The sequence below is a fragment of the Microcaecilia unicolor genome, chromosome 9 (assembly GCF_901765095.1).
Source record: "Microcaecilia unicolor chromosome 9, aMicUni1.1, whole genome shotgun sequence".
In the NCBI taxonomy this organism is placed as follows: Eukaryota; Metazoa; Chordata; class Amphibia; order Gymnophiona; family Siphonopidae; genus Microcaecilia; species Microcaecilia unicolor.
The window spans coordinates 81913436-81930908 of NC_044039.1; the positions used below are offsets into that span (position 1 = coordinate 81913436).

General features: G+C 43.5%; 1 protein-coding gene across 1 annotated transcript in view; it reads left to right on the forward strand.

The window, feature by feature from the left end:
* SCUBE1 (signal peptide, CUB domain and EGF like domain containing 1) overlaps nucleotides 1-17473 on the forward strand; it is a 1083891-nt gene that overhangs the window by 699361 nt on the left and 367057 nt on the right. Inside the window, 1 exon segment of the mRNA XM_030214211.1 lies at nucleotides 6822-6944. Coding sequence (XP_030070071.1) covers nucleotides 6822-6944 — 123 coding nt within the window.

Here is a 17473-nt window from a genome sequence, read left to right on the forward strand (position 1 = left end):
CGGAGGGAATTGGGGATGACCTCCCCTGACTCCCCCAGTGGTTACTAACCCCCTCCGACCAAAAAAACCCCACTTTACAAACTTTTTTCCCAGCCTGTATGTCAGCCTCAAATGCCGTACCCACCTCCATGACAGCAGAATGTGTTCTATCCTCTGACAGCCTTTCCCTGGTTCTGATGTGGGTCTCGGGTGAGTGTGACACCTTTTCTGTTAAGGGCACTGCAGAGTCACATCAGCAATGCATTGTGGTGGGTGTAGGGTATTGGACTCCGTGATTCCACTAGCTTCTGTTAAATGTGCACGATGTTGGTAGTTGGTAGGCTCTACTCCTATGGTGCTTTTCCCTCTGCTTACTGGGTCAGAGTGTGCCCTGTTTTGTTTCCGGTAGTCCATGAGGTAGTGGCCATTTGTGTAAGACACTTTTAGTTCCCTTTCATGTGTTAGCCACGTTTCAGCACTTAGTTCTTACCTTGAATGTTGCTGAAAGAGGGCACTGTACACCATTCTGCCAGCTCGGACCTACTGCTAATCTCAGTACCAGGGAGACTCGTTGCCAGTGGGGCACAACCTCTGATCTGCAGTTAACTGTGAGTAAATGTGCTTATTCAAATAAAGGACGTTTTCAGCGAGATTAGTCTTCAGGTGTCAACTGCTGTGCCAAGGTTATACACCAGCAACAAGTCCTGTCCGTGGAGCACTTTTAGTGGGTACTGCAGTGCACTTCAGGCAGGCAGACCCAGGCCCATCCCCCCCACCCGTACCACTTGTGGTGGTAAATGGGAGGCCTCTAAAACCCACTGTACCCACATGTAGTTGCCCCCTTCACCCCTAAGAGCTATGGTAGTGTTGTACATTTGTCCCTCCCACAACCAAATGGCTTGGATTGGGACATTTTTGAGCTGGGCGTTTTTAGTTTCCATTATCACAAAACAAAAAACTCCGCCCATCTCAGAAGGGACCAAATCCATGGCATTTGGTCCATCCAGACTGTATTTTCGAAACGAAAGATGGACGCCCATCTTTTTCAATAATACGGTCTGTCCCACCTCTTCACATACCCATTTTCGGATATAGACGCCCATGGAGATGGGCGTTCGTGTTCAATTATGCCCCTCTAAGTCTACCAACCTGGCACAAGAACTCCATTCTATTTTTAATTCTCTTGCTCGCAATGCTTCTTCCTCAGGCTTAAATTCAGCCACGCTTTCTTCTTCCACTTCAGTAGCAGACTTTTTCACAAAGAAAGTACAGAAACTACAAAAATTCTTCTTCCTTATCTCCATCGGCACCACTTTCATGTACTGATGGGGCAGAGTCTACCAATTCATCTGCCTTATCTATGTTATCACCAACTGTTATTTCTGCAAACTGGGATTCTTTTCATCCCCAGACATTAGTTTCTTTCAGTAAGGCCTTGATGTCTTTAAGAATTACTTTCTGTTCCTTAGATACTACTACTACAACTACTTAACATTTCTAACGCACTACTAGGGTTACGCAGCGCTGTACAATTTAACATAGAGGGACAGTCCCTGCTCAAAGAGCTTACAATCTAAAAGACAAGTGAACGGTCAGTCCGATAGGGGCAGTCAAATTGGGGCCGTCTGAATTTACTGAATGGTAAGAGTTAGGTGCCGAACGCAGCATTGAAGAGGTGGGTTTTAAGCAAAAACTTGAAGATGGGCAGGGAGGGGGCTTGGCATATGGGCTCAGGAAGGTTGTTCCAAGCATAGGGTGAGGCGAGGCAGAATGAGCGGAGCCTGGAGTTGGTGGTGGTGGAGAAGGGTACTGAGAGGAGGGATTTGTCCTGTGAATGGAGGTTTCGGGCGGTAACGTAAGGGGAGATGAGGGTAGAAAGGTAGTGAGGGGCAGCAGACTGAGTGCATTTGTAGGTAAGAAGGAGAAGCTTGAATTGAATGCGGTATCTGATTGGAAGCCAGTGAAGTGACCTGAGGAGAGGGGTGATATGAGTATATCGGTTATATCGGTTCTGGCGGAATATAAGACGTGCAGCAGAGTTCTTGGATCAAATTGTCTAATTTGCATTATCCACCTTTTTGTTATCCTTGGTTAATTCTAGTCTAATGCATGGTCAGGTTCTCCTGGATTGGAAAATAGCAGCTGTCAAACCGATTTTGAAAAAGCCCACTCTTAATCCATCCTTACCCACTTAATCCATTCTTACCCACAGGCTCATTTCCAACTTATGCTTCATATCAAAGGTAGTTGAGAAAGTGGTATTCCAACAGCTTAATCACTTTGTTGAACAAAAACCATCCTAGACAATTGAGTTTCAGGGCTGCCTGCAGTACTGAAACTATTCTAGCATCAGTGCTTAGTGGGGTGAGATCAAATCTGGATAGTCACTACTTAACTTTAGCGGTTTCTTTAGATCTCTTCGCAGCATTCAATTTAGTAGATCATTCTCTGCATCTTCTGCAGTTAGAAACTTTGGGGATTTCTGGTACTGTGTTAAATGGTTTCATTATTTCTCTCTGAACGTTCCTTTCTTGTTACATTTAATGGCGCCATTTCTTCCACTAAATCTTTACAATGTGGAGTTCCACAGGGGTCTATTTTTCCCCCCTTTTGTATAATATTAAGTCCTTTTGCCACTATTATTCAAGAGTTCTGTATTTCTTTTCATATATAAGCTGATGATAATCTGCTGCTCTATAAGGTTCACTCTCTCAGTCCAGATCTCCTTTCTCTCCAACACTGCTTATGTGCAATTGCCCGGGGGCTCATGGACCACTGCCTTGTTCTGAACCCTGGCAAGACGGTGGTTTGTTGGTTAGGTGGTCATCTTTTGATTCCGCCTTGTCCTCTCTTACTATTTGATACTTTGATTGTGCCAGTATCTAATTTTCGATATTCAGAAGTATTTCTTGATTCTAACCTTTCTAGTGAGCCTCAAGTTTCTGTACTTTGTACAGCGCAGTTCTTTCTACTATGACAGCTGAGATCCGTTCAATCTTTTTTTGATCATGATTACTTTCATTCTTTAATTCTCTCTCTTTTCATGACTCATTTGGATTACTGTAACATTATTTATTTGGGTATTTCTAATTCACTGCTTAAACAATTGCAAACATTACAGAGTAAAGCCATACGCCTTCTTTGTCATCTACAGAAATTTGATCATGCTTCACCTGCTTTAAAAGACCATCACTGGCTGCCAGCTCCTTACAGTATTCATTACAAAACATTGCTATTGGCTTTTAAAGCATTCTGCCAGGGTACCCCTATATATCTTTCCTTACTAACTATCCTGTGCTTGTCACCTGTGCTCAATTAATGACCATCATATAGTCCTTCCAGGGCCCCAAGTGGCTCAAATGGAAAGCACACGTCATAGCACCTTCTTCTTTATGGCTCCACATTTGTGGAATTCTATGCCCCTGTCATTACTTGGCAAACTCAATATTAAATTCAAGGTGTGTTTGAAGGCATGGTTATTCAGGCAGGCATACTCTAGTGAATGAGGCAATTTGATTTGGACACAAGTGCCTTGAGAAAGAGTATGCATGCTTAGCTGTTAGTGCTCTTGAATGAATGGTTTGCTTTCCTATTGGACATTGTAGTTCTTTTTTTCTTTCTTTTTTTTTAATTTGTAAACTGCTTTGATCTGCATGTCAGTTAAGGCAGTATGTCAAGCCATGAATAAATAAATAAATAAATATTCAGTAGGAGACAGCCAACTATCTCCCTCTGAATATCGCCAGATAGCCGGCTAAGCACCATTTAATCAGCCAGATGCAGTTCCTGGCTGGTTAACTACTACTACTACTTAACATTTCTAAAGCGCTACTAGGGTTACGCAGCGCTGTACAGTTTAACAAAGAAGGACAGTCCCTGCTCAAAGGAGCTTACAATCTAAAGGTTAAATGGTTTTGAATATCAGGGGACTTATGTTTGTGGAAGACATGCATCAGAAAAGGCATGAAAACAGCTTCCTCTGACCTACATGTGATTTTCAGCTACAGACTGTGATGCCATTTCAGGAACAACACATTTAACATTCAGCTGTCAGACACTCAGAACCTACGTAGCAGACACCATATCAAGACAGTGTTAACTCCTAGAACTGAAAATTCAACAACCCTTCCTATGAAAGGCAATACTGCAAATATTGCACTGGATCCCCTAACACCAATGCTTCTTTTGGGAAGTAGAACAAATGGGACTGCTACAGCTCTCTACGTAGGAACTACATAGTAGTAGAATCATTAATCTCGGTCACAAATGCAGAACATGAACAGATCTTACCTAATAGAGAATCAGGAAGCACAAATTAGAAATTGAAAGCATGCAAACAAAAACTGAAATAGAAGCTCCAACAAGCTAGATTCTATGACCAGTGCAATACTGAAAAAAGAGAACGAGAAATGTGTTTCCTCCTGTTTTCTGAAAAAAATAGAAAAAGAGAAGAGGTGCACATTTCCCAAAGCTGACACGTTTCAGTCCTTGAAAATGATTATTTTCTTTTATACCTATGTTGTCTGGACATTTTATTTTTCTAATTGGTTTACTCCCAGTTTCTGTCTTCTGCTTTTTTGTGTCAATATTTTCCTTAGTTGATTTTCAGATTTAACTTTCTATTTCTTCTCTCTTTACTTTCTTCTCTCTTTACTTTCTTCCCTTCTTTCTCTAAATATGCTTAACACTGAGCTTCCTTTTTTCATTTTCTCTTCTCTGCCTCAATATCTACTCATATCTGTTTTTAACTCGCATTCTCCCTTCTTCTCACCTTCTAATTTTCAGTCTCTTAGGGGCCCTTTTACTAACTAAAAGTAAGCCCACTGTAGGTTTACCGCGCACCAATCCAGAACTACTGCTGGGCTACCACAGGAGCCCTGCAGTAGCTCCCACCCCTAGCGCGCTGCCTGATTACCACCAGGTTAGCGTAGGGGGATGCCCTTACTGCCATCTCAGTGGGTGATGGTAAGGGCTTCCCACTGAAATGGCCGTGCGGTAAGTGGTTCACTTACCACACAGCTATTTCTTTTCCCCAAAATGGACAGCCTTTTACCCACTGTGGTAAAAGGAGGCCTCAGTGCGCATCAAAAACACGTGCATCTTAATAAAAGGACCCCTTAGTTTTTGCCTCTCAGTAGTTTCTATTTTCTCTCTCCCCTCCCACACTCCCATTTCACTCTGTTTCTCTCCTTCCCCAGTCTCCTCTACCCCCTCTGTCTTTCACCCACTCCTTAGACCTCCAGTTCTATCCTCTGTGCTCACTCTGTCAGCCCTCATCTACTCTTCATTGCTTCTCATCCCCTCACCAGCCCCAGCTCCAATCTCTTTCATTCCTTCCCTTGCCTTGAGGCCATTCTTCTATGTCTTTCCCTCTACTCAATGTTCTATTGCACGTCTTTCTCCATCTTTTTAGCCCCATTTCCACCCTTATTCATCCTCTTCAGAGGCCCATCCTATTCCTCTCTCATACCCTTCCACAGTACTCCCCATCCCTTTCTACTGCCTTTCATCCCCTCTCCAGTCCCCAGATCATTCATACCATGTCTCAACCTCTCCTCACACTTCAACCCTATTCTCTTACCACTTTTTTACTCTTCACTCATATATATACAACTCATCTAACATACCTCAACTTATACCTACCAATTGCCCGGTCCTCACTGTCCCCTTCAAATTCTCACTATCTCCAAATCATAATCCCCTGCTCTACCCCCTACTTCTCATACATTCTCCGAATCAATCACCATTTCACTATTCTTCCAAGTACAATTCTTCTGTTCTGCCTGGTCCTCACTGTCCCCTTCAAATTCTCACTATTTCCAAATCATGATTCCCTGCTCTACCCCCCTATCACCCTTTCCCTATTCTTCCAAGTACAATTCTTTTTCTGCTCTGCCCTCCACCTCCCAGTCTCCAAGTTTCATCCATCTACTACTCTGTCCCTCCCATCCCCAATTTTCATCCTTCTGCTCTATTTCCTCTAGTTCCCAGGGCTCATCCCATCTGTTCCATCCCCTCCCCTCCAATCCCTGAGTTCAGCCCTCCTGTTCTATGCTCCCCAGTCCCTGTCTTCTGCTCTGTCTCCTTTAGTCCCCAAGTCCCATCCAACTTCTGCTCTGCCCCCACCCCCAATCCAATCCTGCTTCTGTTCTGTTCCTCTCCACCTACTCCCCAAATTCCATCCATCTTCTATTCTGCTTTCCCAGGTCCCTGAACTCAAGGTCTTCCTTCTCTCTCAATGTCTCTTCCTGGGTCCAGCACTTATAGGCTAGTCTGAGGCTGCAGCTCTAGTTCTGGCCTTTCATCACAGGGTTCCTTCGTTACTCCCTTCCTTTACACCTGCCAGGCCGTTCGATTGAAATATGCTCTGTTTGAACCTCAGAGCTCTCTGTCTGGAGCTGTATACAATTCAAACAGTTTTTGTTTGAAAAAAATGTCATTTGAACAACACAGGGCTTGATAGACACAGAGCCCTGTGGTTTGCACAGAACAGGTATCAATTATATGGTCTGACATGTAAGAAAGGAGGAAGGAGACTCTTATAGCCCATTGCTTCAGCGTCAGCCACAGTCAGACTAGCTTAAAGGTAATGTCTAGTTATAGTTAGGCTTGCACGCTATTTCTTGGAGTGGTATCTGCACCCCATGCCCAACCCATAGCAACACCTGTGCTTGACTTTGCATCTAATCTTCTATCAAAAATATTAACAAATAGGATTCTGGAGTAAATCCTACAGGGGTTAAGGGCAAGCATTTTTGTACATATAGCATGCATACATTTATTGGTGTTTTATTTGTTTTGGAGAAGTTAAATTGATTTGTTTCTTTTCCTGTCTCTTTTAGATATTGATGAGTGCATGGTTAACAATGGAGGATGTGACCATTTCTGCAGAAACACAGTGGGAAGCTTTGAGTGTAGCTGCCAGAAAGGATATAAACTGCTCACAGATGAACGTACCTGCCAAGGTAAGGTTAACCTCTTTTTTTTTTTTTAAAGAGTAAAATTAAACTACCTGCTTGTGTTTTTACTGTCATATTTTTAAGCCTAATTCAAAGTACAGTAAAGTGTTGATTATCCAACCTTCGCTAATCTGACCACCTGGCATATCCGACAGATGCCCCGGTGACATCATCGCATTGCTGTTAAGAACTGTGCAGGTTCTCTTCCTATTTTCTGGCTTCACACGCTGCTGGTTAGTGTTAATAAACAATATATCACTGTTGTGAACCAGGACCCTGCTTTTATTTATTTATTTATTGGGATTTATTAACCACCTTTATGAAGAGATTCACCCAAAGCAGTGTACATTAGGTACAATTTAACATAAAACTTATAATTTTGTTAACAGCATGACAATAGTAAAATAACCAAGAATAAACATAAATACAACAAATGAGGTAAACTAGAAAACAGTAAATTAAAACCTAATAATTGTCACGAACTCAGGAAAAAGTGAGCCCTTGGACCACTGCAGGCTAATGGCAGCAGCAGGTGAACCACCCAAACAAGGACTGGAACTGGAAAACTGGACTGGACAGGCAGGACTGGAACAGACTAGAAGTGCAAATGCACACAGACAAGAACAAGCAAATACAAAGAAACAGTACTTGGCTAGGCAGTCACAGGATGTACAGGATCTGAGCTTGGCTAAGGAGGAACAGGGTACACAAATGCAGAGCTTGGCTAGGCAGGAGGCAAGTAAAGCTAGAAGAAAGACACTCAAATGGGCTGCAAGGCTGAACTTGAACTTGTGCATACCAGAGCCTTCTCATACAAGCTGCAAGACCAAACTGGAACACATACACAACGGCAAAAAGCAAAAGAGAAGGCATATACACACAGGCAGAGGCCTAACAAGAAAAGAACAAACACAAGAAGGCTGAACACACACAAGCAGCAAGGCTGCACTGGAAACCACACAAACTCAAGGGCTGCAGGCAAGCCCAAACTCACACAAGCACATGAACAAGAACCAAGGCAGAAGTGCTACTACAAGCATACTAGCAAACAAACAAGTAAGAAGTGCTAACCTAGCAGACTAACAAACAAACAAGAAAGAAAGCAGAAGTGCTAAACAAGCACACAGGAAAACCTGGAGACCTCTGATGTTGCAAAGGCCCCATTTGAATGTCCTCACATTCCTTATGAGAGCCTTCACTGATGATGTCATGACTTCAGGAAAGAGGCATGAAACATACTGAACATGAGAGTGAGGCTTGAAACACAGAAGAAGTGGTAGCAGAGGCACCAATGCAAGGAAAAAACAATATAGAGCCGCCTCTGAGGCTGACCACCAGAAGGTGGAGGACTGGCCTAATGGTTAGGGTGGTGGACTCTGGTCCTGGGGAACTGAGTTCAATTCCCACTTCAGGCAGAGGCAGCTCCTTGTGATTCTGGACAAGTCACTTAACCCTCCATTGCCCCAGGTACAAATAAGTACCTGCATATGTAAGCCGCATTGATCCTGCCATGAGTGGGAAAGTGCGGGGTACAAATGTAACAAAAAAAAAAGGCAAGGTGAGGGGCACAGCCACAGTAGTGACAGATGTCCAGTTTCCCAGTATCATAAGGTCCTCTGGCATTTTATCACAATCCTCTTGCGATTTAAAACCTTTGAATAACTTTGTGTCATCAGCAAATGTAATTACCTCACTAGTTATTCCCATCTCTATATCATTTATAAATATGTTAAAAAGCAATAGTCCCAGCACAGACCCCTGGGGAACCCCATTATCTATCCTTCTCCATTGAGAATACTGACCATTTAATCCTACTCTCTGTTTTCTATATTTTAACCAGTTTTTAATTCACAGTGGGACATTACCTCTTATCCTATGACTTTCTAATTGTCAGACCCGTGAGTCTTTGTGCCAAGTAGAACACTGATGCTTGCTGGAGAAGAGGAGGACCCAGGTCCTGACTCAGCGGTTGGACAAGCCTGAGGCTTCACCTGTGATGACCGCCGTTCCCTGGAGGTTGAGCCCCCAGGTGCAGGCGGCTGGCAGAACTTAGAGAACAGGCACCGAGAGTAGTCAGGATCTGCGCTGAGTCAATAGGCAGGCTGCAGGCACAGAGAATAGACAGGAAACATGCTGGGTCAAATAGGCAGGCAGCAGGCACAGAGAATAGTCAGGATACACGTTGGGTCAAATAGGCAGGCTACAGACAGGGGTCATCAATGAGGAAACAAGTAGAAAGAAAACAGCGCAAGCATACACCTACAGGAGTAGAAGTCAAAGCGAGGTTCCAAATGGAGGGTCAGCAGATAAAGGGATGGCATCTGACGTCAGATAGAGCCCAACAGGGCCCAACAGGGAGAAGGCAGCCATAGGGGAAAGCAGGAAGAGGGAGAAGCTGGTGACCAATGGGAAAGGAGCTGGGAGCAGACTGGCAGGCAGGGAGCACCCAGAAAGGCTACCAGGGAGAAAAGGAGAGGAGCTGCGGAGCCACCCAATCCCAGCGCGATCAAGAGGTGGAGCGAGGCATCCAGGCTGACTCAGCGCCTGACAAAAGCCACGAGCTGGGTTGGCGGAGCGCTTGCAGCATTAATCACAGCGGCAAGGAGCCTTGTAGAGCCTGAAGACGCCACCCGCGCCGAGGTTGGAAATGTGAACGCGACACTAACCAGCTTATAATCAAAAGAGATCGCCGGCTATCTTCCAACAAAAATCAGGAGATGGCCGGCGATTTCTTAAAAGCGGCAAAATCGGTATAATCGAAAGCGGCATTTTTGACATCATCACCGCTTTTCCCGTCGCTTCGCCAAGACCTGTCGTTTCTTTCTTTACAACATCCGTAAAATCCGCCCCTTTCTTTCCGAGCACTCTACCAAAACCCTCATCCACACCCTTGTCACCTCTCGTTTAGACTACTGCAATCTGCTTCTTGCTGGCCTCCCACTTAGTCACCTCTCCCCTCTCCAGTCGGTTCAAAACTCTGCTGCCCGTCTCATCTTCCGCCAGGGTCGCTTTACTCATACTACCCCTCTCCTCAAGACCGTTCACTGGCTCCCTATCCATTTTCGCATCCTGTTCAAACTTCTTCTACTAACCTATAAATGTATTCACTCTGCTGCTCCCCAGTATCTCTCCACACTCGTCCTTCCCTACACCCCTTCCCGTGCACTCCGCTCCATGGATAAATCCTTCTTATCTGTTCCCTTCTCCACTACTGCCAACTCCAGACTTCGCGCCTTCTGTCTCGCTGCACCCTACACCTGGAATAAACTTCCTGAGCCCCTACGTCTTGCCCCATCCTTGGCCACCTTTAAATCTAGACTGAAAGCCCACCTCTTTAACATTGCTTTTGACTCGTAACCACTTGTAACCACTCGCCTCCACCTACCCTCCTCTCTTCCTTCCCGTTCACATTAATTGATTTGATTTGCTTACTTTATTTATTTTTTGTCTATTAGATTGTAAGCTCTTTGAGCAGGGACTGTCTTTCTTCTATGTTTGTGCAGCGCTGCGTATGCCTTGTAGCGCTATAGAAATGCTAAATAGTAGTAGTAGTAAGTTCAAGGGGGCGTGTCGGTAGATTAGCGAAGGCGGGACATGGGCGGGCATGGATGTGGCTACCAGATGGCCGGCTTTCGCCGATAATGAAAAAAAAAAGCGGCGTTAAGCAGTATTTCGCCGGGTTTACTTGGTCCTTTTATTTTCACGACCAAGCCTCAAAAAGGTGCCCCAACTGACCAGATGACCACTGGAGGGAATGGGGGATGACCTCCCCATACTCCCCCAGTGGTCACCAACCCCCTTCCATACTAAAAAAATAAAACTAAAAACCTTTTTTGCCAGCCTGTATGCCAGCCTCAAATGCCGTACCCACTTCCATGACAGCAGAATATGTTGTATCCTCCAACAGCCTTTCCCTGGTTGCGATGTGGCTCTCGTGTGAGTGTGACACCTTTTCTGTTAGGTGCCCTGCAGAGTCACATTAGCAATGCATTGTGGTGGGTGTAGGGTACTGGGCTCTACTCCCATGGTGCTTTCCCCCCTGCTAACTGGGTCAGAGTGTGCCCTGTTTTGTTTCCTGTTGTAGTCCATGCGGTAGTGGCCATTTTTGTATGCCAGTTTTAGTTCCCTTTCCTGTGTTACCCATGTTAGAGAACGTAGTTCTTACCGTGAATGTTGCTGAAAGAGGGCATTGTACACCATTGTGCCAGCTCTGACCTACTGCTAATCTTAGTACCAGGGGACTCTTTGCCAGTGGGGCACAACCTCTGATCTGCAGTTAACTGTGAGTACACGTGGTTATTTCAAGAAAGGACTTTTTCATAGAGATTAGTCTTCAGGTGTCAACTGGTGTGCCAAAGTTATACAGCAGCAATAAATCCTAGAGGCTGTATGCAGGTCCCTGGAGCAATTTTAGTGGGTGCAGTACATTTGTGGGTAGTGGGTTTGGGGGGCTCAGCTCCCAAAGTAAGGGAGCTATGCATGTGGGAGCTTTTCTGAAGTCCACCGCAGTGACCCCTAGGGTGGCTGGTTTGTGTCCTGGCATGTCAGGGGGGCCAGTGTACTAAAAATGCTGGCTCCTCCCACGTCCAAATGCCTTGAATTTGGCCAGGGTTTGAGATGGCCGACATAACTTTCCATTATCGCTGAAAAACAAACCCGGCCATCTCAAACCCGGTGAACTCCAAGGCATTTGGCCGGGCTAAACCGTATTATCGAAAAAAAAAAGATGGCCGGCCATCTTTTTCGATAATACGGTTCCGGCCAGCTGTAGCGCCGCCGCCAACATAGATCGCCGGCGATCTATTTGGCCAGCGACGTTCGATTATGCCCCTCCACGTTCCTCAGGAGTCTTTCTTGAGGTACTCTATCAAATGCCTTTGAAAATCCAGATACACAATATCGACCAGCTCTCCCTTATCCATGTTTATTCACCCCTTCAAAGAAAAGTAGTAGTTGAAAGGGGAAAAAATAAAGCCTGGTTTGGAATATATATATATAAGAAGGATTGAAAGTTGTGTGGGAGGTGAAATGTAAAGAGCCATTGTTACTAAAAGAGCTCTTAGACCCTGAGAAAAAATTGAGTTAGCTCTAATGTTAATACTAAGTGAAACCGTAAGGGAGTAAAAAGGAAATAGTTGTCTTATGTTATCTTAAATAGTTTTGGCCTCATACTGAGAAAGGGTCTTGAATCCATGTAAAGAGATTTGGATATCCTTTTTCTCATTGCCAGTAGGAGTGTCCTGGCAGTTTCATGTGCCATTTTATACATCTGTACAGTTTTATAAGAGCCATTTTACAAATGTAAAATCTGCTTTACAGGTAGAAGATGCTTTTACTCCTAAACCTATTCCCTCTTATCTTTGTCGTATGCCCCCTCGTTCCAGAGCTCTCCTTCATTTGAAAAAGGCTCTCTTCCTGTACATAAATGCCCTTGAGATATTTAAACGTCTCTATCATTTTTTTTTTATTTCAAGGTGGTTTTAAACACCAGGGAAGTAAGTGCATTTTTCTAGTCAAGCACTCATCTATACCCGAGGTCTAAATGAGAAGTTACATAAAAACATAAGAATAGCCATATTGGACAATCTAGCCCAGTATCCTGCTTCCAACAGTGGCCAGTCCACGTCACAAGTACCTGGCAGAAACCCAATTAGTAGCAACATTCCATGCTACCAATACCAGGGCAAGCAGTGGCTTCTCCCATGTCCATCTCAATATCAGACTATGGACTTTTTCTCCAGGAACTTGTGCAAGAGACTTCTGCTGGTGTTACTGCCGGTGGGGAGTGGTGCTAGGATATATCAGTGTTAATCACATATCACAAGGAACCTATCTGTCCTTTGCAATTGAAAGTGACATACTGTAGTTCCTCCCCCCTCCCCCACAGGAATGCTGCTGCAGGACTCTGTGCAGCTCGAAGCTGCATAGCAGTAACATTGAAACAATCACAATGGCTTCCTTCTCTGTATAATCACTGTGGAGCTTCAAACAACTCACATTAAAATATTATGTTTGCTCCCACAGTCCCTCAGAATTTAAGATTTGAGAATTTAAGAACTGAGGGACTGTGGGAGCAAACATAGCAGTAACATTGGTCACATGTGACTCAAAGCAAATGTATTGCCTTTCTAAAATATGAAATATACATATATTTTGAAGGCCCACCCCAACTATTCTCAAAACTCATCTCTTTGAAATTTCTAATGCAGCAGCATTTAAGTAGTGCCTTTTCTAAAATCACTGTGTATTCATGTATACCCAACTTTGTATGTGTGTTATTGGTTTCTCAACCATCTAAGATCCAGTCTCATTAATTAATTTTGAGACATGAAAAGTTACTTCATTGGTTAGTACTTTATTTTAAAAATGGAACACAGCCACAGTGCATGCCCAAGAAATAACTTTAGAGAAAACTAAGGCAAAAAGCCAAAAAATACTGCCCGCAGTTTAGTCCCCACCAAGTTTTATTTATCTACTGTCTGAAACTTTTATTTGGCCTAACTTAGCAAAATATATTCACAGTATTTAAACTCCATTCAAATGCTTAATGAAAGTCCAAGCATAATGTGCTAAAATATTAAACTGGAAATGTATGCCCAACCCCAGAAAATAAAATGTTTTCAATAGCCGCAGTCTACCTTTTCCTTAACAAACAGACAGGCTGTTTTACACATGAAGGTAGCATATTAATTCCTCCAATGGCAAAGTATGCCTCACATTTACTCATGAGAGTGAATAATGGCATGCAAAGACCAGAATGGACCATCAAGTCTACCTAGTTGATATTCCTGCACTTCTGTAGATTCATATGAGTTCCCAGATGTAACCCACCAAAAACTTCTTCTCCACATCTCTTTTGCTCCACATCTCTTTCCTACTATTCTATATCCTGTTCAGGACATTGAAATTTTTTCTGTTATGGCCTCCACCACATCTGGTAGTAGACTCTAACCCTTTTCACAACATCCAGTTCATCCATGCGCATAGCAATATCAGAAATGGAAAAATTGCCGAGAGTCATCCAATCTTTGGAGGGAAGAGCCTGGTTTCTGAGAGACTTGTTCATACCATTGCCTTGCCAGAACAGGCCATGGGAGAGAACATTATAGTGATCAAAACTGATCCAAGATGGCGCTGTAGCGAGTTGCAGCACCGGACGCTCCCAGACGCGCCCCGTGTTAGTGCTGAGAAGGACTCCTGAATTCCCTGAGAGAAAATGGGGAAAAAGAGAGGGAAAGTAAGGGAGCTTCCCTCAACCCCTGCTGGAACTTACCCTCCCTAGCAGCTGACGCTGGAGCGCTTCGGGGTGACGATGGGACCTAGGCAGGCTTCTTCCCCTACTACCGGCGCCGGCACATCAGTATTGGCCGACAGTGTAGACGGGGTTTCCCAAAGCCCTGTCGTGCGTGCGCCCCCCCCCCCCCCCCCACAGCCAGGAGGAGGAGGTATGGAAGCGGGGCCTGCAGTCAGGGCTATGCCGAGGGTCTCTGGTGCCCCCCTGCAGACTATCAGTTGGCGCCCCCCGCCCCCCGTCTAGCAGAGCAGGAACAGAAGGGAGCAGGCAAGTAAGCCGGACCTCAGGAAAAATTAGCACTGTATGTATCCCTCATTGATAAGTCTCTGACTCTAAACTTTAGCAATTTCATTTAAAGCAAAATGTATTTTCACAACACTTCAAAGATTTCCAACTCAAAATAGGAATGTTAATTCAAAATGTGAGCAAAGTCCTCTTAGTTTCCAAAGATTCTTTTTCTAATCTCCTTTGCACCAAAGGATATAATTCAGATCAAACATTTATCTCTGATCAACTATCTCAGATCAAATATTTATTTCAGATCAAATATTAAGGTTTCCTTGCTTACAGTCACTTAAATCTACCTAGCCTTTATATAGCTTATAGGATTTAAACACTCTTAAACTGAAATTCACTCTTTTCTATTCTTCATAAACTTCAAGTAATCCTGAAATATTCAGATCCTTTTCTCACTAGAGAAACCTCAAACTTCAATCTCCACCAACCTCTTTTCATTCATATTTTCTCATTTACCACATAATCAGGCACTCTTTTATAATTTCAGTCAACACACACAGGAACTCACAGCTGCATGTCTCTCTTGGCCAAACTGACGGTCAGTTGCTGTCTCACTCTGTTCCCTTCCCGGCAGATTTCTAACAGAAGCTGATCATCCAATCAGAGAGCTCTATTTGAATGCAGATTAACATACAGACACTGTAAATGGGAATTTTTAGTCAAAAACACTAGATAAACCCTTCGTTTTTGGATCAAACTTCACACTTTTGATCAGAGCCATGACCTAACATTAAGGCTGTAAACATTTCCATCATTTTTATCCATAAATATGCAAATGAGAACCTCCCAAAAATGGACTAATTTGCATATGATTTAAACAAATCTGAGCATATGACAACCAAGTACAGACTCCCAGCACCTGAATTCTGCAATTAGATTTAATGCAAATACTTTTAAAACTTATTTTTAGCACTTTTAAAATTTCAGGATCTCTTTAATTTGAATGCTGTTCAAGCTCTGAAGCTCACCCTGAGTGAGGAGTTATCCCCAAACCAAAGCATATATAGCAATCTGGTTGCATTCTCTCAAATAATTTGAAGAGCCTGCCTGCCTGCCTGCCTTAGTGAATACTGATGTGTTGCTTTCACTTCTGGTTTGCCATGAAAAGGAGGGCAGGGGAGATAGGAGAGTCGCAACTTCAGGTAAAAGATTTTGCAAGTGAGCGGAAGGCAGGGACCACAGGGCAGTGGCGCCCCTTGAAGGCAGGCGCCCCCCTGCCTTGCTTACCCCGCTTACCGCATTGGCACGGCCCTGCCTGCAGTTTAGCTTCCAGAAGAGGGGCGGAATATCCAGGAAGGGAACCCGACCATACCAGAGGAAGTGGTGGAGAGTGGTCAGGTAGGCGAACATACTTCAAATTTTCCTTTAAAGACAATTGCTAGTTTGAACCAGATCTTTAAAGTCCCCCCCCCCCCTGCTTTTTCTTTGGGGTTACTGAGTAAACCAGCTGTAGTGACATTGGAGTCACTCTGGGATTTGACATTTACAGTGTCCTTCTTCGTCAGATCGGTGGCAGTCTAACAGGATGAGGGTGGATAGGTGAGAGACAGGGAGATATGCATGGAGACAGGAGGGTGACAAACAAAGCAGTACATTTCTATGGTTTATAATAGGCTAGAAAACCCAGATCTTTGTTAAGTCATGTCTGGTGGGTGTAAAAATATTTAATCATTCTGACTTCAAAGGTCTTACGTTCCTGTATTGTTTTAAAGTTACCTTTCAGGATTCTTACTATGAAATCACTGGTACAGTGTTCTGGTTTTGTAAAGTGCCACCCCACAGACGTGACATCCTGGCTGGCACTGGCATTTTTCATATAAACCATAGAAATGCACTGCTTTGTTTGTCACCCTCCTGTCTCCATGCATATCTCCCTGTCTCTCACCTATCTACCCCCATCCTGTTAGGCTGCCACTGAAATGCTTTGATGTTTCACTTATATATACTGTCATCTACCAACATTTGCTTATTTCCGATCTGACGAAGAAGGGCAAACTTCGAAAGCTAATCAAGAAATGTATTAAGTTATGTCCAATAAAAAAGGTATCATCTTATTTTCTTTTCCATGTTTTATTTTGTTTTATTTCTATTGATTACCTTTAAAAGTGGACTAACACGGCTACCGCACCTCTCTACACATTTACAGCGCATTCTTCCTTGCAGATTTTGGTTTTAAAAAATTCAGAGGAGATTAAGGTTTTGACCGAAGCAGTCCTAATTCAGGAACAGTTAAATAAATAGCAGAATCTTGAAGTGAAACAATTCGTGGAAAATTTACAAAAATTGGAGAACCTGACTTTAGTCTCAATTAAGGAAAGAAATTTCACTTTACGGAGATTGGAATATTTGGAAAATCAAGCTAGGAAACTTAATTTGAGATTTACTAATTTTCCAAGGTCTCCATTAATTTCATCTGTGGAAATGGTTAAAAAATATTTGGTTGAAGTTCTAGGGATGTGAAAGGACTCACTGCCTCCTATAGTGCGGGTGCAATATCTTCAGAATAATATAAAATCTGGTAATGGAACCTTACTAACTAAAAACTTAACCTAACCTAACTAAAAACACAAGCCAGGAGGCTTGAACGTGCATGGACAAAAATAAAAGCTGCACACACACTCAACGCATGGAAACAAATGCAAAGAAAATACAAATATGCAATAAGACAAACCAAAAGGTCTTACTATAAAACCAAAATAGGGCCAGACTACAAAGACACGCATAAATTATACCAACTCATGAATAAACTACTAGATACCACATTGGTTACCAATACCAACACAGACATACCATCTGCAGACAAACTTGCCAAATAGCTTCAACGAGAAAATTGCAAACCTATGCACTACGTTATCACAGAACACCACTGACATCGAAAAATTCATGTATGGACCCAATCCTCGGTGAATACCCAGCAGACCAAATCTGGACAAATTTTGCTTTC